Source organism: Sus scrofa, chromosome 1 (genome assembly GCF_054392235.1).
Source record: "Sus scrofa isolate SSC_HxYL_T2T_F1_AM1 chromosome 1, Sscrofa_HxYL_maternal_Yorkshire_Landrace_v2.0, whole genome shotgun sequence".
NCBI lineage: Eukaryota > Metazoa > Chordata > Mammalia > Artiodactyla > Suidae > Sus > Sus scrofa.
Window position 1 is genome coordinate 264,673,380 of NC_139383.1, and position 25,383 is coordinate 264,698,762.

General features: G+C 45.9%; 1 protein-coding gene across 3 annotated transcripts in view; it reads right to left on the reverse strand.

Annotated features, from left to right (window-relative positions):
• Window positions 1-1,033: 1,033 nt before the first annotated feature.
• The window catches only part of FKBP15 (FKBP prolyl isomerase family member 15), a 60,267-nt gene continuing 35,917 nt past the window's right edge, over window positions 1,034-25,383 (reverse strand). For 2 of the 3 annotated variants that reach the window (XM_021067627.2, XM_084991989.1), the window contains exons 15-28: window positions 23,836-23,950; window positions 22,080-22,189; window positions 21,672-21,779; window positions 20,909-21,003; window positions 19,726-19,828; window positions 15,159-15,330; window positions 12,399-12,535; window positions 10,529-10,684; window positions 9,315-9,467; window positions 7,697-7,819; window positions 6,989-7,096; window positions 6,018-6,697; window positions 4,167-4,263; window positions 1,034-1,670 (exon numbers count right to left, since the gene is read on the reverse strand). In XM_021067627.2, coding sequence (XP_020923286.2) covers window positions 1,593-1,670; window positions 4,167-4,263; window positions 6,018-6,697; window positions 6,989-7,096; window positions 7,697-7,819; window positions 9,315-9,467; window positions 10,529-10,684; window positions 12,399-12,535; window positions 15,159-15,330; window positions 19,726-19,828; window positions 20,909-21,003; window positions 21,672-21,779; window positions 22,080-22,189; window positions 23,836-23,950 — 2,235 coding nt within the window. In that variant the 3' untranslated portion in view covers window positions 1,034-1,592. The remainder of the gene's footprint in view (window positions 1,671-4,166; window positions 4,264-6,017; window positions 6,698-6,988; window positions 7,097-7,696; window positions 7,820-9,314; window positions 9,468-10,528; window positions 10,685-12,398; window positions 12,536-15,158; window positions 15,331-19,725; window positions 19,829-20,908; window positions 21,004-21,671; window positions 21,780-22,079; window positions 22,190-23,835; window positions 23,951-25,383) is intronic. The other variant, XM_084991997.1, reaches the window with a different exon arrangement.

Below are 25,383 nucleotides of genomic sequence, written 5' to 3' on the forward strand. Positions count from 1 at the left end.
CAAGAGCCCAGGCTCTCGAATCCCATGGCCAGGATTTAAATTCTTGTTCTGCTGCCAACAAGCTAGGTAACTTTGGAAAGGTTACTTTACCGCTCCATGCCCCAGTGTCTCCACTATAAAATGGATAACAGTGTCTTCTGCGAGGGTTGCTGGAGATGAGATAGTCTGTGTAAATTACTCCACAGCAGTGCCTATTTGTAGTAAATGGTAGTTCTTACTGCCTCCCAGGCTCAAGGCTGTCGCCACAAAGGACGACGTCAGGTCAGATGGAATGCCATTCAGGTTCCTACCTGATAAACATTTTAAATAAGGGAATATTTTTTATTGAAATTATTTTTTTGTTTTTAGGGCTGCACCTGTGACATATGGAAGTTCCCAGCCACAGCCACAGCAGATCCGAGCTGCTTTCTGTGACCTACACAGCAGCTCACACCAATGCCGGATCCTTAACTCACTAAGTGGGGCCAGGGATTGAACCTGCATCCTCAAGGATACTAGTCAGGTTCATTACCACTGAGCCACAAAGGGAACTCCAAAATTACTCTACATTTTTTGAAGACTGGTTGCATGGTCTTTGGAAAGTCCTGAAATAAATACAATAACTACAGACATTTTCTCACTACTATTCCCTGCATAATCCTGGGCCTGAACTAAGAGGGAATGGAAGCTGCTCTCAAAGTGAAGACTCAATCTCTCAGGTGCCATGATGAACGACAGTAGAACACAGGGACCCCCCCTACCCCCAGCCTCCTCTGCATGGCCCCTAGGGTGTAGGACTACACCTGCAGCAGCAAGTAGACAACAGGACTGGTCCTCAGACAACCCTGCTGCCCCAAGCCTTAAAGTAGCTGGGATGAGCTGGGATAGCAGAGTGGTGACCTTCTAAAGTTCCAGGGTTAGGTACCAAAGCAAACACCTCACAAAGCTTTCAAGCATACTAACCAACCCAGATCTGCTACAACTCCTACCCTTAGAGTCCCAGAGAGGGAGCACAGACAGCCCTCAGAAACAAATCTGATTTCACCCCAAGAGCTTGAGTTAACTTTCACTGAAGACATTTATTTTAGTTTTGTTAATTTCAAATATTCATTGACCTCTTAGATTTAAGGCAGGAAAAAAGACAAGACGTCTCAGGACTGCAGGCAAGGCTGTTAAGTCATCCTGGCTTGGACAGTATAATCCACCCTCGGTTCTACTGGGGAGACCTCACCCCAGGTGACAATCCTGTGGCTGAGACACCGTCGAGCATTGAGAGGCAGATCAGTCCACGAGTTAAGAGAATAAAAGCTTGGGAGAGGGCAGGACTCTCGCAGGGACTGGCTGGAGGGGAGCCCCCAGCCCTTCCTCCACGGGGCACTGAGGCAGGACCACGGTGGGCTGCTGACCACCGGCGTTCTGAAGACAGGATCTCACTCCTCTTCTGCCGGCCAGGCAGGGGCTCAGAGGCTGGCTAACTCGGATATCTGAATTACTGTCCTCAGAAAGCTCACCTTCACCTCACCCTGGGGCTTGTCTAGACCCGGGGCTGGCTGTGCAAAATCATGCTCAGGGAAGGGTCGGCAGAGAAACCTTTGCACCGGTTTCCTGGGTCTTCAGGCCAGCCAGTCAATGTCATCGTCATCGTCATCATCTCCAAAAAGGGGTGTTGGGGGCGGGCGTCCCTTCATGCTCTGACAAAACAGGAAAGAGCAGTCAGTCCCCCTAGGTCCTGCCCCCGCTGGACTTCCCACCTGCGCAGGGTGACGTGATTGGCGTCTGATCCCGGCTCCAGGATGGAAAGGAGGTTGTTAGTTTGGGTTTTACTGAAAGGACTAACCCTGAGGCCAGCAAACCTAGGCTTCCAGATAAAGCTGAGACAAGCGGTCAGAGAAGGGAGGCAATCTTTCAACACAGAGACAAGAAGACCAACTGGGTTTGGCTAATTTTGTCATTTATTTGAGAAACAAATGGATGGACTAGACAGGGTTCCTCTCATGCAGTAATTTACACGTTTCATGTGGGAAAAGATGGAGAGAGTAGGAGTAGGATTAAGAAACAGAAGCTGAGCAGCCCTAAAGGAAGAGATGCAGGAAGATGAAGGGAAGCTGAGAAGAATACAGTCACATTTAAAAAAAAATACTGTGGCCTGAGGTGGCCTGTGGCTCTGGATGTGGGCCCCTCACTTGAGAGCTGAATTTAGAGGCTTGGCCACATCACCAAGTGGAGAATCCTGAGATGAAGAAATCCCAGGAACACAAGGCCACAGCCTCACACCCCTGGTCTCACTGGCCCCTCCCTCACACCCACAGCCAGGTAGGGGACTAAGGGGGACTAACGGGCCATGAGGAAACTCCCCGCTTTCCATGACTTGTGCCCTTGGCCTTTATCTTCTGGATTGGCAGGGAACGGGTCCCATAGGCATAGCAGGGGTTGATGCTGGAGACAGGCAAGCACTGAGGAATCTCTAGTAAGGTACCTGCTGCTCTGGTGCACTCCCCCGGCCCAGGATCGGTCCTCAGAGGGCCAGTCAAAGGGAAGGCAGCGGGATGTGGCCAGAGGTCCCTGGGCTAATTCCATCTCCACCATCAACTAACAGACTTTGTACATCTCTCTGGGCATCAGTTACGGGATCTCTAAAGTCTGATAGTCTGGGCTTTAAAATGTAGCTCACTGCTTCTGTTTTATTCCAGCTAAAGTTCTGGCTCTGCCTCTACTAGCTATGTGTAACCTTGGGCATGTTATTTCATCTGCCCGACCCTCGTCCTCTTTTCAATAAAATAGGATAAAAGCGTCTACACCTCACTGATGGACAGAATGATTAAAGGTCTGTCAAGAAGTTTTCAGAATACCCAAGAAATAGACATTAACTCGATGGTATTACTATTAATACCAATAATATAGTGCTAATTAAAAAATTCCAACTACAGTTAGGGCAATCACTTGAGATACTAAATTGGCTTTTCTTTCTTTCTTTCTCTTTTTTAGGGCTGCACCTGTAATATACGGAAAATCCCAGGCTAGGGCTCCAATTGGAGCTGCATCTGTGACCTACACCACAGCTCAAGGCAACTCCAGATCCTTAGCCCACTGTGAGGGGCCAGGGATCTAATTGTTCTTATGGTTACTGGTTGGGTTTGTTACTGCTGAGCCACAAGGGAACTCCCTCTTTCTTTTTTTAAAGTGCAGAATTCATATTCAGAATTCTCAAATGAAAATTTAGCTTGGGGAAATGAATGAATGAACTGGTTTGCTTTCCCTAGTCAAAAGCAAGAAAGAGAGGACGGCGCTGGTACACATGAGCCAGATTCCAGCTCTGTCACTTTCCCAAGGGTTTGGCAAAAGGCAAAAAAACAATTCTGGTTGATGATACATGTGGGGAGAAAATCTGCCCCCTTCACCTCGTATTTCTGTTCCTATGACACAGTGAGCCTGAAGCTGTTCTGTCCTCTCTGTCTACTTTTCGCGCTACTCTAAGTGCCATCACAACAAATGCCAAGAATGCTTTAACTTAGCACGACGGGGACCGCAGAGGCAAGCATCAGGGTTCCGACCCAGGCTCTGTCAGCAACTCACCTTCCTGCCCTTCACTCTGCAACTCTGTGAAGTGGGACTATGCTATTGGTGCTGAACCAATTTTCAGCCCAGGAATGTGGTGATGAAAACACAAGGTGGCAGGTTGGAAGCAGCAAATGCTCAGAAACAGATGGTCTTACTAGGACCCTGAGGTTTTAGTCCTCGCTCTGCCATGAACTCTTTGGCTTTAGGTAAACCATCCTTCTGAGCCTTAGGTTCTCTGTCTATGAATAAAGACAGACATCTTGTCTGGATGCCAGACAGGAAGACCCTCAAAGTCCCTTCCAAAACACCAAGGATGCTCTAGCAGAATAGAGGATGAGGCTTCGGCATTCTAACAGAGGACTAAGGAGCCCAACTTTCTTACTGGAAGTAGAAATCACTGCTGCATGAGCAGCGCCTGGGACCCTTTTTCAAGAATAAAGTGGTATCTGACCGTCCCCACCGTGCTCACAGAGCCGCCCCCTCCCAGCCCCAAGCCTGCTCCCGCAGGGCGCTGCACACAGAGCCCAGGGAGTGGGCCACCAACACGCTGCACTCCTCTTCTCACGGGCTGGAGGGAGGGGCCCCCCAGGGGCAGCGGGAGGACTTGGCAATGCCCGGGATTTCCTTACCACCTCGTCATCATCCTCCTCCTCAGCCTGTGCTTTGGGGCTCGCAACTTTCAGAGTTGCCCCTTTAAACAGTTCGTCGTCTTCATCTTCACAGAGACTGAAAGAAAAATCAAGAAAATGGAGTCACGGAAAAACACTGTTTCTGCTCTAGGCCACAATACCCACAGGCCCCAGAGGAGGACGCCAACAGCTGGGGTCATCACCCAGGAATTTCTTCCGACACTCCTGACTCCCTCCAGGATCTACAGCCAGAGCCACCTTGTTTTTTTGTTTTTTGTTTTCCTTTTTTTTTAGGGCCACATGTGCGGCATATGGAGGTTCCCAGGCTAGGGGTCCAATTGGAGCTGCATCTGTGATCTACACTACAGATCATAGCAATGCTGGATCCTTAACCCACTGATCGAGGCCAGGGATCACGGCCAGGGGTCAAACCCGCATCCTGGTGGATACTAGTCAGGTTCCTTAACCTGCTGAGCCACAACTGCAACTCCCAGAGCCATCTTTTAAAACAAGTAAGTAAGACCACATCATCCTTCTGCTTAAATCCCTTTACCAGTTTCTCACTGCACCCGAGGGCCAAACTTCTAACAGTGACCAAAAAAATCTCACATGACTTGGCTCCTACCAAGGTTTCTGACCTCAGCCTACCACCACCCTCCTCCCACTCACCGTGCCTTCTTCCTTGACTGTGTCATGTCCCTCCTGCCACAGGGCCTCACATGTGCTGTTCTTGCTTTCTGCAAACGCTTCCTCCCACTCTTGGCAGGGAAGGCTCCTAACCATCCCTCAGGTCTCAGTTTCAGTGTTACCCTCTCAGAATCCTTCCCTAAGCACTCTATCTAAAGTAGAGTAATCACCCCTCTAAAGTAGAATAACTTCTCCTAACCTCTCTAAAGCAGAATAACCCCCTTATCATCCGATCTAATGTAGAATAACTCCCTCTTTATTCTCTGTACACCCTGCTTCTTATTTTTATCTTATTATTATTTATTTATTTATTTTAGGGCCACACCGGGGGCATATGAAGTTCCCAGGCTAGGGGTGGAATCGGAGCTACAGCTGTCAGCCTACACCACAGCCACAGCCACATCTGCGACCTACATCACAGCTCACGGCAACGCCAGATCTTTAACCCACTGAGCAAGGTCAGGGATCGAACCTGCAATCTCATGGCTACTCGTCGGATTCTTTCCCCTGTGCCATGACAGGAACACCCCATTTCTTTTTTCTTTTTCTAAATAAAGCATTTATCATGCATTTATAATTCAGCTGCCCCTTGAACAACACAGGTATGAACTGCACAGATCCAATTATATGTAGTAACAGAAGACATGCAGTTGGCTGAATCTGTGGATGAGGAACTGTGGGTACAGAGGGCCGACCATGAAGTTATACACCGGGGGTGGATGTGTGGGTGGGGCTCCTGTTGTTGCGCAGTGGGTTAAGGATCCAGCATTGTCACTGCAGAGGCTTAGGTTGCTGCTGTGGTATGGGTTCGATCCCTGGCCCAGGAACTTTTACATGCTGTAAAAAAAAAACAATGGATGGAGCAAAAAAAAAGTTACACACAGAGGGTCAGCACCCCTAACCCCCACGTTGTTCAAGGTTAGCTGTATAAGGCTTTGTCCTTCTCTCTAAATTGTGAGCTCCTCACAGCAAGAACTAGCTCTGTCTTGCCTACCACACTACCATAGGCTTTTACATGGTTGGTAGTGAATAAATATATGAATGAATGAATGAATAAGTGAATCAGCTAGTCACTCTCTGAGGATGAGTCACCAGCCCCAGAAAAATGAAGACAACCTCCACACACAGCTGCCTTGTTCCTGAAATTCTGCTCAGGGGACATACCTGGGCTGCTGAGAACAGTGGCTGGATCCAGCTGTTGCTCCTACGGCTGAAGAAGCTGCCTCTGGGCTGCAGGGCTCCTGGGAGGGAGCAGGGGTGCTAGTAACACCCTCCTCATTCTTGAGCTCTGGAGCCCGAGGCTCTCCTTCTGGACTTTCAGGCCCCAAGGCCAGTGGGTCCCCCTTTTTGGAGTCTAAAGTCAGGGACAGTCTCCTGGAGCTTTCTTGCTCCCCGACAAAGGCACCTCCCAAGGAGCTGGGAGCGAGGGCCTCCTCACACTCAGAGTCCACAGTTACAGGGCCCGGAGGCTTGGGGGGAATTGAAGTCGGGGGCCTCAGGGCTCTGTGGGAGGCGAGGCAAGCTGGTTCAGGAGGGGAGGCATCTTCTTTTATCTCTGAGAGGGCCTCTGCTTCTGAGGGCTCCCCATCCCTCCCCTGCACATCATCCTGGGGAGTCGGGAGGGCCTGAGGAGGCAGAGCGGCAGCTTCCTGGACCACCTGCTCTGTCGGCACCGTGGGGGGCTCCTGCTTCTCCCTGTGCGAGGGTGCCTGAGACTGCCTAGCACTGACTGAGATGGATGGCTCCTGGGCAGGGCTCCGAGGTCGCTCCTCTTCTTCCTCTTCTTCATTGCTGCTCTCTCCTTTCTCTCGCTCATGTTGGTCTAACAGCTCGAGAGTCACCATCTGTTCAAAAGCCAAGGAGGAAGAGATGATCACTAACAGGAAACAGAGGCGCTCCCAGCCCCTATTAACGCAACTGGGCGTCTAGTTCGAGTGACTCTGTTTTCTGTCTGCTTTTGCTCAAATGACGTTGCTGCTTCTCATGAAAGGCTGCCCATACTCGTCCAGTGAGGTCATTCCAGGAATCCTAGGTACTCATGAACAGTCTTGAATCATTTTTTACTCATGATCCCTTAGAGGTTACTTAGGCAACCAGATACCTATTTCGGTGAAACCATCACCAGCTGGCTGTACCTTGATGGTGCTCATGATGGCCCCCAGAATGGTCCTGCCATTGTAAGATTCCTCCAGCTCAAACTCCCCCCGCAAGCAATGAAACACTTGGTTCATGATCTTCTTGACCTGCATGCGGGCATGAGGAGAGAAAAACACCACCAAAAGGGATGCTGCCAAAATCAAGCAAGCAAGGGATGCACGTAAATTCCAGAGAGCTTCGGAAGGCTGAGGTGAGGCCCTCCGAAGAACTCTGCAGCGGGACACAGCTGGTCCAGAACTGAGACACTGAAGGGTGTCACTGCGGAGAGGACAGTCCTAAAGAATGAGGAGCTCTTGACAGAAGGGCTCTCAAGGATGGGTAAGCTGTGGCATGTGTGCCCAAGACCCCTTAAAATAAGACCCTTTAAAGACCACTAGGGCTGCCACGGGCCATGAGCATTAGCGGCTAGAAGATGCCAGGCACACTCCCCACTCCTCTCCTGTGACTTCAAAACATGTCCCTTATCTACCCAAACCTCAGTATAGCGCCCTGTGGGGTCTGCCACCACGGGGGTAGGCTACAAAGGGTTAATGTTGACTTAAGTTAGATAAGTGGTGGACTGATGCCAACAATAGGGGGGGCAAAAAGCTGCCAACACCACAAATTGACCACATTCTTTCTGAAGCCCTGATGTGCACGTTCAATCCCGCTATGACATGGTTCACTTCGCTGATATACCAGCTCACCTTCTCTGAGGGGTCAGCAGTGGCAGCTTCCACTCCAGACACCTGGGGCTTGTTCTCCAGGTCCTTGAGGTGCTGTGCATTCTGCTCTTTCAGGGCTGTGACTTGGGCCTGGAGGGCTGAACACTGCAAAACCAACAGACTGTGGCTGTGGCCTCCAAACCTGCACTTGCAGGTGATGGAGTCAGGAAACCCAGGAGAACCATCCTGAGCATCAAGTGTTAACCTCACACAGGTCTGCTGCCATCCACACCCTCCACCCCCACCCGAGGCCTGCTGACTCAGAGCATTCATTTCTCCATCACTCAAACTCAATTCCCAGCTTCATGTCCTCCTTCCCAACCAGGGCACTGGCCTTGTTCCTCAGCAGGGCAAGAATGCAATGAAAACAGTGGTGGTGGTGGTAGTGGGGTGTGTGTGTGTGTGTGTGTGTGTAAGAATGTAATGAAAATGGTGGTGGTGGTGGGTGTGGGTGTGTGTGTGCGTGTAGTAATGAAAACAGTGGTGGTGGTGGTAGTGGTAGTGGTGGTGTGTGCATGTGGGTGTGTAGGGGGGGAACCCTAGTCACACAGACAGATGAAGAGTGGACATCAGAAGCAACCTATTCACCTACAAGATGGCCTTCCTCATGTCTGAGTAAAGGATTTTCAACTGGATACTTTAAAAAACGGACCTCCAGACACGAGGACTTTTTCACATGGCCCTAGGCCACCCCTCTCTCTCTTTCTTGTTTTTTATGCCAGATGATCCCACCTACCTGGGCTCCATCCCATCTCACGCCTTTCCCAGGACATCCGCCACCTTCCCCTCCTCACCAAAGCCCCTTATCTCCCTTGGCTCTGCTCCCCTAGGAACTTCCTCTTCTGGGCCTCACAGCACATAATGCTTATCTTTGTTCCTCTCTGTCTCCCTTCCTTGACTATGAGATTCTTGAAGAGAGTTCTTTGTAAGCCCTTTCCATAACATAGTGCCTTGAACAGAGCTGGCACTCAGTAAGTATTTGTTTAATAAATGAAGGATCAAATAAGAATGGAATCAGAACATGAATGCTGCCTTTTCTTTTTCTAGGTCACTGACCTTCCATCCCAAATGTGTATGTGAAAGATTACTGATAAAACTGGAGAGCTAAACGAGTATGATTCCATTTTCAAGCTATTAACAACTTTCAGGTTCAAAAGGATCGGCAAATCAAAAAGAACGAAATACCAGCATTTTTAGCAACATGGATGGACCTAGAAACTATCATGCTAAGTGAAGTCAGCCATACAATGAGACACCAACATCAAATGCTTTCACTGACATGTGGAATCTGAAAAAAGGACAGACGGAACTTCTTTGCAGAACAGATGCTGACTCACAGACATTGAAAAACTTATGGTCTCTGGAGGAGACAGTTTGGGGGGTGGGGGGATGTGCTTGGGCTGTGGGATGGAAATCCTGTGAAATCAGATTGTTATGATCATTATACAACTACAGATGTGATAAATTCACTTGAGTAATAAAAAAAAAATTTAAAAATTAAAAAAAATTAAAAAAAAAAAAAAAAAAAGGATCGGCAAGACTTGAACAACCTGCTTGCTTCAAATTAACCAGGCTTCCTAAGCCCAGGAAAAACCCTCACCTTTGCCTCCAGCTGGAGCAGCTTCTGCTGGCTGGCATCTCTCTGGGCACACACCTCCTGGTACTGCTGCAGGTGTTCATCCTTGGCAGAGGCCAACAGATGTTCACACTTGGCTTCCCACTGGCTCTGAAGCTCAGCCTGCACTAGAGACAGCTGCCAAGAGAAAGTCATCACTGCACTGGGGAGGGAGTGGGGGGTATCCAGTCACATCTAGGGAAGCCCATCTTTCACAAGGCAGAAAGAATAAGCTAACAGATATGATTTAACAGGGAAACAACGGTTTGGAAGACCCTGATTACTTTAAAAGTAAATGCACTTTTTTTTTTTTTTTTTTTTTTTTTTTGGTCTTTTTAGGGCTGTACCCAAGGCACATAGGTTCCCAGGATGGAGCTCGAGAATCAGAGCTACAGCTGCTGGCCTACACCATAGCCACGCCAACACGGGATCCAAGCTGTGTCTGCAACCTACACTACAGCTCACGGCAACGCTGGATCCCCAACCCACTGAGTGAGAGATTGAACCTGCATCCTCATAGATACTGGTCAGATTCGTTTTCCGCTGTGCCACAACGAGAACTCCAAGAACTCCGTAGTAAGTGTACTTTTTAATGTAGGTAGGAAGATGTCATTAGTTGTCAGGACTCTAAAAGGTACTCCAACCAGGTAAAGATGTGACTATCCAGACAGGTCCCCAGAGGGCAGGGCCATAATGTGATCATACTTTTCAGGATCCAGACCCTCAAAATTTATAGGTTCAGAAGAAACTTATTTTTGTCAAAATTCCCACAGGCGATTAAATTGAGGGCACCAACTCACTCTAAATAAAGAACATACAAACATGAACTTGAGAACTTACAAAGGGAAAGGCTCCAGGCAAATGGACTAGAGCTCCAGCTGTGTCCTGCCTGATTGCTTAGATAAGTCGACTTATGCGCCTGAAGGGTAGTGTCTGGTGGTTAAGAACTTTGACCTTATCATGTTCGGAATGCTTTTATAAAGACTTTCTTTAAAAATTTACTTTTTTTATAATAACATTTTCATTAAGCTTTAACGAAGGAATTAAGAGTCTTCATCTGATTCCTGGATGTTCTTTCCCATTTCTCCAAAGTGAGAGACTATGACTATGAGAAATGTCATCCTAAAAGATGAAAAAGAAACTGGAAAAAGTCCTTCATGCCTCCCTTTTATTTCCAAAGCGCTTCAGTTTCCCATTACCTGCTCTGCAGCTGCTTGGTCTGTGGACACCCGAGCCTTTTTCAGGAGCTGTCGAAGTTTGTCCAATTCCTCCTGGTGCGACTTGCGAATTTCATCTATTTCCTCCTCAGCCTGACAGCGCTCTTGAGCTGACTTCTTTTTCCTTTCTGAGAGGTTCTTAGGAACAAGAGAACCATCATCAGCTCTAGCTGTTTGACAGAGGATAAATGAAGATGGTGGTGGTGGTGGTGGTGGTGGTAATTACTATTTTTGGCTGCACCCATGGCATGTGGACGCTCCCAGGTCAAGGACTGAACCTGATCCACAGCACTGACAGTGTTGGATCCTAAACCAGTAGACCACCAGGGAACTCCAGGTACTGGTAGTTATTAACATCACTGGGTCCTTACTTCGTTTCTGGGAACAATTCATTTTATAGTTTACTTTCCCCCAGACAGTTAACATTTTCAGCTACTGGCAGACAAATTCTAGACAAGAAGAGCTTTATCTACTGATCTATTAAGAGATGGGGAACATCTTAACAGTGGTGAGGGTACAGGGAAGTTGGTACTTTCACAGCCTGCTGGTAGGAAAATCACAAGCCTGTGAAAGGACTTTCAACACACACACACACCACATACACACCCCCAGAAATTACACAAATGATAACTTATTTTAAAGTAGCATTCGATCATATTCATAAAGATTAAATAGCCCCCAAGTCAGAAGGAAATGGTTTTTAAAAAAAAGTTGCCGAAATGGTTTTTAAAAAAAAGCTCCCTTGAGGCACAGCAGGTTAAGGATCCAGTATTGCCACAGCTGTGGTGCAGTTTCAATCCCTGGCCTGGGAACTTCCACATGCCTCGGGTGTGGCCAAAAAACAAAACCCTGATAAAACCATAGAGAAAAAACCCCCAAAATACAGACCAAGGTTTATCCCCTAAAAAGGCACTAAGCCTGGAGTTCCCTGGTGGCCTAGTGGTTATGGATCTGGTGTTGTCACTGCTGGGGCTCAGGTCATTGCTGTGGCAGTGGCTCAGACCCTGGCCCAGGAACTTATGCATTCTGTGGGCATGGCCAAAAAATAAAAAAGGAATGAGAAAGTTTCCATTCTTATTAGTGCAATGTCCACATTACAATTTTTTACAAAGCGTTAAATATGATCCCTTTTTTTTTTTTTTTTTTTTTTTTTTTTGCTATTTTAGGGCTGCACCCATGACATATGGAGGTTCCCAGGCTAGGGGTTGAATCAGAGCTGTAGCTGCTGGCCTACACAACAGCCACAACAATGCCAGATCCGAGCTGTGTCTGCAACCTACATCACAGCTCACGGCAGTGCCAGATCCTTAACTCACTGAGCCAGGACAGGGATCAAACCAGCGTCCTCATGGATTCTAGTCGGGTCCTTAACTACTGAGCCTCGAAGGGAACTCCCCACATTATTGTTAAAAATGTTATCAGTGTACAATACTACATGTATTTCATACCTATATGTATGCATATGTGTATGTATACACACAGAAAACAATCTGGAAGAATAATCATATTATTTTTGGATCAAGCCCAAGGTATGTGGAAGTTCCTGTGCTAGGGACTAAATCTACGCCACAGCAGTGACCTAAGCCACTGCAGTGGCAATGCCAGGTCCTTAACCCACTGAGCCACAGAGGAACTCAATCATATATTTTTTAATAGTTGTTGCCTCTAGTGTAGGAGATTAAAGAGGGGAAAAGATGAATTTCATTTTTTGTTTTCCACTTTTCTGTATTATTTGTATTTGTTACAAGAAGCACATGCTACTATAATTTTTAAAAGGAAAATAAGAATGTTTATTAATTAGCCAATCCTGGTCCCTTGGGCCCAAGAGAGAAACTTCAGACGGAGAACTTACCTTTTCCAAAGACTCCTTCTCAGCTCGAAGGTCAGTCAGCTCCTCCTCCAGGGATGTCACCCTGAGTTCCAGTTGTCTCCGGCTTTGCTTTTCACTCTTGAATTTGGACTGTGCTTGCTCAGAGGTTTCTTGGAGCTCTGGGGAATGACAGTAGAGAGACTTGGCTGCGAACCAAAGCTGCTGTGGGCCTTATGATGTCCTGACAGCTCCTGCAAAGCTGCATTCCAGCATCTCTCAATCCTACCACACCAGTGTCTTCCCCTCACTTCTTCCAGCATCCCTTCACTGATGAGCAACAGGTTTATCAAGCCATAAACCGATTCCCCCCAACCTATATTTATCTCCGTATACACGTCGTCTGACACACATACAAAACGGAAAGGAAATGTTCTAGTCAGAGACCATGTTTGAAATACATCACTCCCACAATTCCATCATCTCAACACATCAGACTCAACACACCAAGAGCTTTGTTTAGTACTGGTCCGGGCCCTTTATCACTGCCTGGGTAAAATACTGTCATCCTTCTCGGTAGCTGGGGCATTCTACTAAGAGTCTGCTTTCAAAACATTCCTTCTCAAATAAAACTATTTGGAATTTTTCTTAAAAATGTAATGCAGGAGAGTTCCTGTTGTGGCTCAGCAGCAATGAACCTGACTAGAACCCATGGGGTTGCAGGTTTGATTCCTAGCCCCACTCAATGGGTTAAGGATCCAGTGCTGCCGTGAGCTGTGGTATAGGTCGCAGATGTGACTTGGATCTGGTATGGCTGTGGCTGTGGTGGAGGCACAGCTCTGATTCAACCCCTAGTCTGGGAATGTCGATATGCCTTGGGTCTGGCCCTAAAAAAAAAGCCAAAAAAAAAAGTAACAACAGGAGTTCTCTCGTGGTGCAGCAGGTTAAGGATCCGGTGTTGTCACTGCTATGGCTCTGGTTACACTTGTAGCATGGTTTGATTCCTGGCCCATGAACTTCTGCATGCTGCACAGCCAAAGGGGAAAAAAAGCAAAACCATAATGCAATTTTTTTTTGTTGTTGTCTTTTCTAGGGCCAAACCAGCAGCATATGGAGGTTCCCAGGCTAAGGGTCTAGTCGAAGCTGTAGCTGCTGGCCTATACCACAGCCACAGCAACGCCAGATCTGAGCTGCGTCTGCGACCCACACCACAGCTCAGGGCAACGCCGGATCCTCGACCCACTGAGCAAGGCCAGGGATCGAACCCGCAACCTCATGATTCCCAGTTGGATTCCTTTCGGCTGTGCCACAATGGGAACTCCCATAATGCAACAAAATTTTGTTAGAAAACTTTTGAGACTCTTATGGTGCTCTTGAGGTAATGGCCATACGGCATTTACAAAACCAGAAAAAAGTGTATCAGTATGATATTCACATCTAAGACTGTCCCTCAGGTGTGCCCAGCTCTTGCTCTAAAAGGAAAGTGATTTATCTTCAAGGTATCACTCTGCCAACTGACAACAGTGTTTTTTAGCTTTCTTTTCGGACAAGTGAATTCTGCTGCTTCTTTTTTTTTTTTTTCTTTTTAAGAGACAATAACATGCTTTTATTGTGGTTCCCTGAAAGTTGATTATTTTAGCCATAGATTAAAACTCTAGGTCTCAGCACAAGTTACATTTCCACTTTAGAAACTGTTATACCGTGCAGTTTCTCAGGACATGTACTTTCAGGTTTTAATTTATTTTTTCTGTTGTCAGTATATTGTATGCAGATCTAAGAGACCAAAAAGACGAGGTGCCATTTAAATTCAGTCTGCTAAATGAACCAATGGGTAATGTTGTTATACCTTTGTTCCTCTGCTGCTTCTTAATCCTGCTACTGTTCAAGCTACACCCCACCCACTGTACCTTCCCCATTCATTTCTTTACAAGGCAGTGAATGAGTCAACATGCTGGTCTTTACAAATCTGCTATTCAAGTAACCCTGTCTGTCTTGAGCAGCACTAAACTAAGGCTAATTTGGAGAGAAGGACCTTACAAAGATGAGCAAGACACTAACCTCGCCCTCCACAGGTTTGCATTCTAGAAGGGAAAACAGGCAGATAAGCAGTGCTGATCAAAGGCTAACTCTGGTAATTATCAATCATAATAATGCACTCGGAGACGAAGAATTTTAAAGGAGATCAAATATTCTTAAAAAAAGGGGGGAAAGAGGCAATTTTTGGAGAGAAATGGAGGCAAATCTTGATGACGGTGGGCACGCTGAGTCCAGAGAAGACAATGGATAAAAAGCAAGACAAAAAATACAGGATGTGTTGAAACAGCAGCAGGCTGGCTATTACGTTCAGAGCCAGCATGAACTGGGCAACATAAGAGAAATAAGCCAAACTGGAGGAGCCTTGAGTGCTAGGCTGAAGGGTTGCAACCCGTTCCCTAGGAAAGAGACAAGCACTGCAGGAAGCACCTACTTCGGCTTCTACTGACTCATACGTTAGAGGAAACTTTCAGTTGGATTAGTCAATCACAAATTAGATTAACTCTTCAGGGCCTAGGAGGCCAATTCTCAGCACCAAGTATCGTTCACACAAACGAAGCAGAACTGTGGCCACTGACTGACTCTAAATGAATAGTCAGTTCTTTTGTTGTCCATGAAGTCAAAAAATCATGTAGGTTTATGTTTGTCCACTTTAATTTTTGGCTCAGTCCTTCACAGACTTCATGGGCATTAGGCCAAACAGACTGGGAGAACACTGAATTCCTAAAGTTTACACAGTCAAAGTGAGAGCCCCCTGCACCAAGGGCATACCTGAGAGCTCTGCCTGCACTTTGGCAAGCTGGCTCCTGAGGAGGTCTGTATCCTTCATGCTTTCTGTCAGCTGCATCTGCAGCTCTGTTTCCTTCTTTTGGTGGGCGGCCACTTTTAGCTGCAGATGAGAGACCTGTGCAGTGGCTGCTGCTAACTCTTCCGTCACCTTGGCCTGGAAAGTAACAAAATACGACGTCACTTTAAACGTGGTGTTGGCCCAAACTCGCCCGCCCTGTGCTGACTGAACGTGTAGGAAGGGAGCTCAGGCCACATTCAACCTGCATTAAAGCAAAATCAAGCCCTCAAATGTGCAATCTCTGACTCAGGAATCCTGTTGCAATAATCTGTCCACAGAAATACTAGGCAAAAGCACTAAAATTTTGCTACAAGGATTGATGTGGCATTGTTTATAGTTGCCAAACAATGGAAAAATAAAATGATTTTTAAAAAGAGCTTAAGCATATTATATCTATGCTGTATGAAACCACTAAGAATAGTGTTATGAAAAAAATACTGCATAGCCTGGGATACAGTCACGACCTACTATAAATGTCACTGATCTGATACATGAGAAATCCTATCCCTTATTTTTGCTGTTTAGCAGACTTAGCTTTTCATCTGTTAAACACAGAGGACAATGGCAGCCTTAACTTCCAGAAAAAAGAGGCGTTTTCATCCTCTGCAAGTCCAATAAAAGTTTGACTCCCCATTCTGCCCCCAACAGGCTAAGAGACACTAAATTATCACAATCCTCAGAGAGCTTCTCGTCTATCACGGCTCAAGGTCACTAATATCAGAATGAGGACCATTTACACAAGGCCTCACAGCAGCTAAGACCAATGGGGGGATGAATTCCAAAGGTGAGGCAGTGGGGTGGATGGTCCAGAACAAGCAGAGTGGAAGGTTGCTCAAAAGCTCTTTTCATTTCAGGCCCTTATAGAGAAAGGCTTATTAAAGCACAAAAAGCAAGATGTGTGAACAAAACACTCACAAAGAGAAAACAGAGAAGGGATGAAATATACATTTAACAAAAGTTGTCTGAGTGGGAGGATTATTGATAAATTATGTTTTATGCTTGCTTACCTGTATTTTCTAAATTTTCTACAATGAAGAGATGCAACAGTTGTAATCAGAAAAAAGTATGTGTGAATACATATATACATATGTGCATGCACATGTATGTATATTTAATTATGATTTTGTTTGTTTTTGCTTTTTAGGGCCAAACCCACGGCACATGGAAGTTCCCAGGCTAGGGGTTGAATCAGCATTGTAGCTGCCGGCCTACGCCACAGCACCATAGGATCTGAGCTGAGTCTATGACCTACACCACAGCTCACAGCAACGCTGGGTCCTTTAACCCACTGAGCGAGGTCAGGGATTGAACCCATGTCCTCATGGATAGTAGTTGGGTTCATTACCCCTGAGCCACAACGAGAACCCCTCTCCCCATTTTAAAGTAAGGGTTTGCAATGTCAAGTGAGAAAGGGAAACATCAAAAACCTACATGGTTGATAGGACAGCTCCCTGGTTCCCACTGGGATCAAATTCTGCTGTTGAAATGGAGAGCTGGGAAAAGAAAGCAAGGCCAGGAAGAACCGAGGATCCAACAAAACAAGGAACAAAGTGTTCGGGTTAGGAGGAGGAGAACAGTACCAAAGAGAGGGCCACTTGGCAAAGAAAAAGAACACAGGTGACTAGAGCTAAGACCCTGGGCACGTCTTTTACTCTCTCTGGGCCTCAGTTTACTCTTTTGCCAAATAATACTAAACTAGATGACCTCTAACTGCTCTTCCAGCTTTATTATTCCATGGTTTTATGTGGAAATATTAATACTGTCATAGAGAAAAATAATTAATTTAATTTATCAAATACTCATTGATCACGTAACCTTAAGTCTGTGTTTGAAGTTGTGTGAAGCACCTTGATTGTGTCCCTTTAAGGGAGAGATTATCACAGGGAAGGCTGATAAGTAAGAAGTGGATCAAAAGAAAGACGGGAGAGTCAAGGCCTGAAAAGTTTTACTGAAAGAAAGGGGACCAAGGGAAGCATGTGGTACATGGTACCAGACTCATCAAGAACAGTGGTGCTTAGGGCAGGAGATGTCCTCAAACAGATCTGTGTAAAGCACGATGCCTAGAACCTAGTAGGTATTCAGCAGATGTTAGCTGGTAGGACTGACTCTGTTATTATTAGCACTTGTTTCTGCTATTGTAAGTAGAGCACCTACAGGTTCAATGCGCTGTGACAGACACCTTTGGAGTTTATCAATATGAACTTGGGTGGATTAATAAGCTAATTCAAGGGGTTGGCAAACTAGCAGCGACAGACCAAATCCAACTGTTGTTTGTTTTGTAAATAAAGTGTTACTGGAATACACACACGCACACCCACTAATACTCAGCATGGGAGTCACATGAACTTACTATAAACAAAGGTGTCCAGCTGCCACCTCCACAGACTGTGGCAAAAGAAATCACTAACAAGAGGAGTGAGTCCTACTTGACTGTATATCAAAATCAAGGGGAGCTTTCAAAGAGTTCAGACTCAGACCTTGGCTAGAAATGCTGGATTAACCTCACGGTAAAGTTTAAGAATACGTGTTATTTTTATTTATTTATTTATTTTTGGCCACACCCTTGCCATGTGGAAGTTCCTGGGCCAGGGATCAAACTTACACCACGGCAGTGACCACAGCCACAGCAGTGACAATACTGGATCCTTAACCAGTAGGCCACCAGGGAACTCCCAAGATTTTTTTTTTTCTTTTTAGGCCTGCATCCATGGCATATGGAGGTTCCCAGGCTAGGGGGGTCAAATCGGAGCTACAGCTGCCGGCCTATACCACAGCTACAGCAACACCAGATCCAAGCCGCGTCTGTGACCTACACCACAGCTCAGGGCAAGGATGGATCCCTAACCCACTGAGCAAGGCCAGGGATCAAATCTGCGTCCTCATGGATGCTAGTCAGATTCGTCAACTGTTGAGCCACAACGGGAACTCCTAAGAATACGTATTTTTAGTCAAACTCCCCAAGTGATTCTGAGGCAGCCAGACCAGTGTTTGGGAACCACTGATCTAGGACGGTTATAGTTACCATTTCAGACCTAACTGTAACTATAAATAGTCGCAGCTAAACCCAACAATATATTTGAGTGCCCCCGTTAGGAAAGAGAGAGAAAATAAAAGCAGATGAAGGAGAAATAGTAAAAAAGTACACAGTGGGGAGTGGTGATCCAGGCATGGGGAGCCAGCCACAATAAATGGGGTGGTGAAAAGCAGCAACAGGAAAGAATCAGGGCCAGGAGTGGACAGGGTGAAACACTGCTTATGTAAGGATAAGGGGTCATTTTATTTTTTAAGCAATTACTTGACTGGAGGGAGTTCCCTTCATGGCTCAGTGGTTAACAAACCCAATTAGGAACCATGAGGTTCGATCCCTGGCCGTGCTCATTGGGTTAAGGATCCAGCGTTGCCGAGCTGTGGGGTAGGCCGGCAGCTGTAGCTCTGATTTGACCCCTAGCTGGGAACTTCCACATGTCGCAGGTGCAGCCCTAAAAAGAAAAACAGACAAACAAACAAAAAACAAAACACTGGATAATATGACTAAGAAAACACAAAGAATTACATCAGTGAGACCTAAGTCAGGAACCCTCAGCATTACCAGAGTGTGGAAAAGTGTGTAAACGCCACAAGCTATAAAGCCCAAGCCGGAGTTCCCGTCGTGGTGCAGTGGTTAATGAATCCGACTAGGAACCATGAGGTTTCGGCTTCGGTCCCTGCCCTTGCTCAGTGGGTTAATGATCCGGCGTTGCCATGAGCTGTGGTGTAGGTTGCAGACACGGCTCCGATCCCACGTTGCTGTGGCCCTGGCGTAGGCCGGTGGATACAGCTCCGATTAGACCCCTAGCCTGGGAACCTCCATATGCCACAGGAGCGGCCCAAGAAATAGCAAAAAGACAAAAAAAAAAAAAAAAAAAGAAAAGAAAAGCCCAAGTCATTCAATTTTTCATGTTTTCAAAAAAGTTTCAGATATAAAATGTAATCTAGTTCTTAAACCTCTGAGACAATAGCAGATGAAAGGGTGGCAATCTCCCAGCCGATCTAGGGGGCGCCCAAATAAGAAGGAACCCACTGCATACAAACAGTGTCACTGGAGCAAAGACAGTGGCCTTCAGAATCAGTTGATCTGAAGGCCACTAGACCCACTAGAGCCTTCCTTCCTTACAGCTGCCTCAGAAACAGGTCAAAAACCCTATTTCTGAACTGACTGAACTCAAACAGCACGACTTTAAAACAGAAATTTTCTGTTAATTTTTTTCAGCAGAATCAATTTAGTTTCTAATATACTACGTCATCCTTACCACAACCCAGTTACTAAGATCGGTGATTGATTTTGAGTCAACTTATTGGAAAGCACAGTACACAATGGAGATCTCATTGGTGGATATATTACGGTATGTTGGCAAAAGTTCTGCTGAAAAGCAGACTGCGAAGTACGTACAGAGGACCACTCCTTAGCTCTACACATCCTGACCGGGGCTTTTCTCTCCCCAGTTACTTTACCTTCTCTTGCTCAGCATGCAATACTCTTGCCTGTGTGTTTTCTGTGGCTGTCTGCAGCGAGGTGTTCCTCTTCTCCATCATCAGATTACTCTGCTCAACATACCTGTGAAACACACGGCAAAGAGGAAAACATTCACCAAGCACTCAGCGCAGAGCAGGCCCAACCCCATGTACATTCTGTCATCACGGCACTGCTCTATGGCTTCACCAGAAACAATCTGAAAGCCTTTTTGTTTTCCTAACTCTGCAGTAATCAAGTCTGGAGGCAGGAACCTGGGCCAGGGGTGAATTGCCCTGCATTTGCAGAAGGAAGAGGAGAGGAATTTGAAGATGTGTGGTGAGGGGAAATGAGAAAGGAGAGAGACAGGGGTACAAAAGCTGCAAGGAAGGAAGAAAAGAAAGTCACTGCCCTCCCCGCTTCCACGTGGGAGTCAAGAGACACTGGAGGAGTTCCCGTCGTGGCTCAGTGGTTGACGAATCCGACTAGGAACGTGAGGTTTCGGGTTCGATCCCCGCCCTTGCTCAGTGGGTTAAGGATCTGGCATTGCTGTGAGCTGTGGTGTAGGTTCCTGACGCAGCTCGGATCCTGCGTTGCTGTGGCTCTGGTGTAGGCCAGCGGCTACAGCTCCGATTCGACCCCTGGCCTGGGAACCTCCATATGCCACAGGAGCGGCCCAAGAAATGGCAAAAGACAAAAAAAAAAAAAAAAAAAAAAGACAAAGACACTGGAGAAGAGAAATATGGGACAATGATCATTTTAAAGTGAAGTACTATATGCTGTGACATGTTCTCCCGACCTCCCCCAACAAAAAAAAATCTTCAGAAGGATCTACAAGTATAAAACACTTGGGTTTTACAAGACGTCAATGAAGTTCTGATGGATAAAATAGTCAACCCATATAGAAGAGAGGCGTTGACATCAGAGTTTTCTAGGTATTAAAAGCACTTTTACAGATGGGGAAACTAGCACCAGCAGGAATAAACAAGGCAGGTCTGCCTTACATCACAGCCTCCTGAACCCTTTCTCTGTCAACAAGCACTAATTCACATGACAGGCAGGAAACAGAAACAGAAAGAGCAGAAACATGCATAAACTCCCAAAGCAAACATGTTTATTTTACTTTATTTAACCCAATTAAACCTTTTTGGTCTGTCCTAGCCAGTGCTCTGTACCTGTCATTACCTCTGATTTCGTTCAATCAGTTCACTAATCTTGTCATTCTGTTCTTCTATCCGACTGCTCTTTTCAAGGATCTCTTGCTTCAATCTTTCATTTTCCTAAATTCAAAATACATGATGGATAACTTAAATTTTTAAAAGAAAAGCACCAGGTAAAAGGGAATCAACTTAAAACTGACAAGTGACACTGTGTCATATTTGAGACAAAAATCTAGAACAACATATCCAATTCCACCCGATGGATAAACATCACCACATCCAATAGATCAAACACATAAATGGCTATAAAATGAAGAAAATTCTCGAATATGGTCACAAAGAAATGTTTCTTTCTAATTATAGAGTGATAAGTTTCTTGGACCAAATTAAGCCATACTGGATTTTTCAGAATTTGGCAACTCCGTGCAGCATTTACCACTTGCTCTTATTCCAGAGTGGAGGCTTGCTTGCTTACTTGATTGATTGATTTTATTTATTTATTTTCTGCCTTTTTGGGGCCACACCTGTGGCATGTAAAAGTTCCCAGGCTAGGGGTTGAATCAGAGCTGCATCTGCAACCTACACCACAGCTCATAGAAATGCCAGATCCTCCATCCAGTGAGCAAGGCCAGGGATAGAACCTGCATCCTCATGGATGCTAGTCGGGTTCATGACCCATCGAGCCACAACGGGACCTCCTGCAGCAGCTGTTTTAAAGGGCAGTACCTCTCAGGAGAGAGCAGGGGCAGGATCTCCAGGCTGAGTGCTCTATTCTTGACCACTCTCACCTGAATAATTCGCTGGATGTTGCTCATGATCATGCTTGTTTCCATTGTCACTGACATGCCAGGAAGGAGCAGGGAATTGCCAGCACTATGTTTCTGCAATTCTTCAACCTATAAAAGGAGCGCCAGAAAGACTGTTTACAAAAATTTTAAAAGGAGAAATACAATTTACCCAAGATCTGATCACATTTTTAAAGAGGGCTAATGAGTTTCTGAGATGATCTCTAATGTAAACAGGAGTTTTCTTCTGCTAACTGCACCCCCCCAAATGATCCTTTTGGGGAAATAACTACTAACGACTATGAATACAGGAAACCAGGAAGAGTCTGCCTATAGCCCTGGTTACTCCCTGTTTGTAACCTCCTCTGTATACTCCCACTTTCAACACAGCTCCAACCCTGACTCAGTCACCTTAGTCATGAGATGATCCATTTTATCAGCCACTTTGCTGACTGCCATTCGAATTTCAGTGTTGTGTTGCCGGGCTTCAGTCATGAGAAATGAAGCCACGTCACCTGATCCTAAACAGACATAAGTCAAAAAGAAACTTATGAAACTGGAGCAGAGGATACTGTATGAGGAAAAGCCAAAAGCTCTTTCAGCAGAGGAAAGAAAAGAAACGCACATGTCCAAACACTGAAAAATGCTGTAGGCGAGTCACACTGTCAGGGGAAGATGCAGATGGGAAGGAGGCAAAAGAGCTGCAAAGTTAACAACCAGGCTACACTCCTGCAAAATGCATCACGGGATCTGGTCTGGTTCAAGGGCACGAGGAGTGCACCAGCAGCTCGGATTCCTTCTCCATTCATCCAAGTGCAAGCCAGGCCTTGAAACAGGTGCCAGGATACAGCAATGAATAAAACACCGTCCTGCCCGTGCCAAACTCAGTCTGGTGAGGCGACCGACATGTAAACAAATCATTACAAGAGTGTTCTAAGTGCAAAAATGGACCATGTACAAGGTTACAAGGTACAAAAGGAGCAGAGGGAAGCAAGATTAACTCTTTGGTGTCACACCACACAGTTATGTCTCTGCTAGGAGAGGAGAGAGGGAGGGTAACTAACGGTCAGGGAAGGCTTCGCAGAGGAGATGAGAGAGTCAATGGTTTCCCAGAAGGAGAAAGGGCAGGGCTTCCAGACAAAGAATGCAGCCAGGAAGCCCTTACCACTCCAGGACCATAAATTATGTTGCGGGATATACCTGCTTCTTTCTACCACTGTCCTAATATCAAAGGTGATGACTATGCAGAAGACAAGCTGCAGCATAAGAAGGCGGGATACCCTCCTAGCTGGGTGCATTTTATTTTACTTTGTTTTCTTACACAAGACACCCATACCTGTACATGTATATAAGTTACCCAAGTGACTGTTAAAAATAGATTTCTAAGGTCAGAGGGTTTTAACAGTGGAGGACAGTAACTTTTCATTTCACACTCTTTTGTGTAGTTTGACCTTTTTATAAAAGGATTTCTTTTTCTTTTTTTTGGTCTTTTAGGGCCCCACCAGCAGCATATGGAGGTTCCCAGGCTAGGGGATGAATTAGAGCTGCAGCTGCTGGCCTATACCACAGCCACAGCAACCCCAGATCCGAGCTGCATCAGTGACCTACGCTGCAGCTTGCGGTGACATGGGATCCTTGACCCACTGAGGCCAGGGACTGAACCCAAATCCTAGTCGGGTTCTTAACCCACTGAGGCACAACAGGAACTGCTAAAAGGATATTCTTTTCACTATTAAAAAATTTTAACAAAGCAGCTCTTGAGATACTGAACAGTCATCATATTTTTGCCCAATTTCCCTTCCATCTTTTATTATTTACAATGAACTCTACAGAGCCATTGCGACAGAGGAATTAAGAAGGGCTGGCAGGAGAAAATTCAAGAAACAACACACAGAAAGTGGGCATGAGGCTATTTAGGAGGGGTGATGGAAATGTTCTAAAGTTGAATTACGGTGACATTTGCACAACTCTGTAAACTTACTAAAAAAAAAAATCAATGAATTGTACACTGAAAATGAGTAAATTGTATGGTACATAAATCACACCTCAACTAGGCTGTCTAAAAAAAGGAAAAGAAAAAAAGGGCAGAGATCCATTAGAGTAAAAACGAAAAAGGGATAGGAGGGAGGAGAGGCGAGCACAGCCAGAGCACATGAGAAACTCCTACCTTGAAAGTGGGGAGACTGAGAGAGTGGTGCTGGATACAAGGGCCGAACGGGCTGCAGCTGGGAAGTGACAGCTGGGGCCTGGGGATATGCGTAGGCTTGCATACCTGCATAGGGCTGAGAAAATGCCAAGTTACAGCTGGTTTATAAAACAGTCATGTCTCTCGTTTCTGCTTAATTTGTCTTTGATGGAATAAGGTGGGTAAGCTAGAAGGAGACTTATTGGTTGAAGCTGGAGATGGATGAGTCCAGGGTCTAGTACTGGGTAAGAAATGCAACAGGATAGTTGTGTGTGTGATCCAGTGATGCTCAATCTCTAAAGCCCTACCCAGAGACTGAGGGAAGGTATCTCACGTCATTCCCCATTACTCAGGCCCCAGCCAACAGGCCTACTGATTGTCTAAGAATTTCTTTTTTTTTTTAAATGGCTGCACCTGCAGCATATGGAAGTTCCTGGACCAGGGACTGAAACCAAGCCATAGCTGCGACCTACAACACAGCTTCGGCAATGCCAGACCCTTTAACCCACTGCACTGGGCCAGGGATCGAACTCATACCTCCATAGCAGGCAAGCTGCTGCAGTCAGATTCTTAACCCACAGTGCCACAGCGGGAACTCCCAATGGTCTAAGAAATTTTAAAATGAAACTAACTCTGCTTGGTTTCACTGAGGTAAAAGAAGAGGGGTTCAGTGCAATTCCAAACTAAATCCAACAGTTTCCAAAGGATGCCTCTCCCATTAGATTCTGATGCTTATCTGTATGACCAAGAACTCTCTTTTCCCTCTAAGCTTCAGTCGCCTTAACTATTAAATGAAAATAATACCACTTCTTATGGTTGTTATGTGGACTGAATAAAGTGATGCCCAGGTAAAGGTCTTAACAGCTGGTAGGTGAGTGCCTGGAAGATAACAAAGGCTCCATAAGCAGCAGCTACCATTTTAATGATGATAGTTATTCTTCCTTGAATTAAGGAAATCAAGTTCATTTCCAAGGACAGATATATCTACCCATTCATTATAATCATTAAAAAAAAATCTTCTTTGAGAGGATGATACTTCTCCACTAGGTCCATTCGGGAATGGGGAGACTGCAAGGTAGGACTTTCCTTGATTCTGATACCTCTTTCCTATGGGGCGTAGTCCACCCGCCATCACTCCTACCCCTCCATTAAGAACCACCAAGGAAGTGAGGGTCTGTTATCATTGGGACTTATCCATCAAATGTGTCATGGCAAAAGAAAGAGTCCTTTGTCCTAGGAAAGAGTCAGTAGAGGCAGACTCATTGCCTTTTGTGAAAACAGAAAAAAGAAAAAAACAACCTATTTTGAAGCGATCACTTCTGGAGGTTAACCAGACAACAGAGTTCACCTATATTTTCATATAGCCTCTACCACAACCACTATGTAGAGTGGAGTGCAGAATCTTAACCTATCAGCTGTTTGACAGAGAGAACACAGAAGGCTTGAACATATACCCTTCAACTAGACATGTGTGGAAAGGAAAGAAGATAAACACTGGGCTTTTACTATGTGCCAGGCCTATACCGTGTG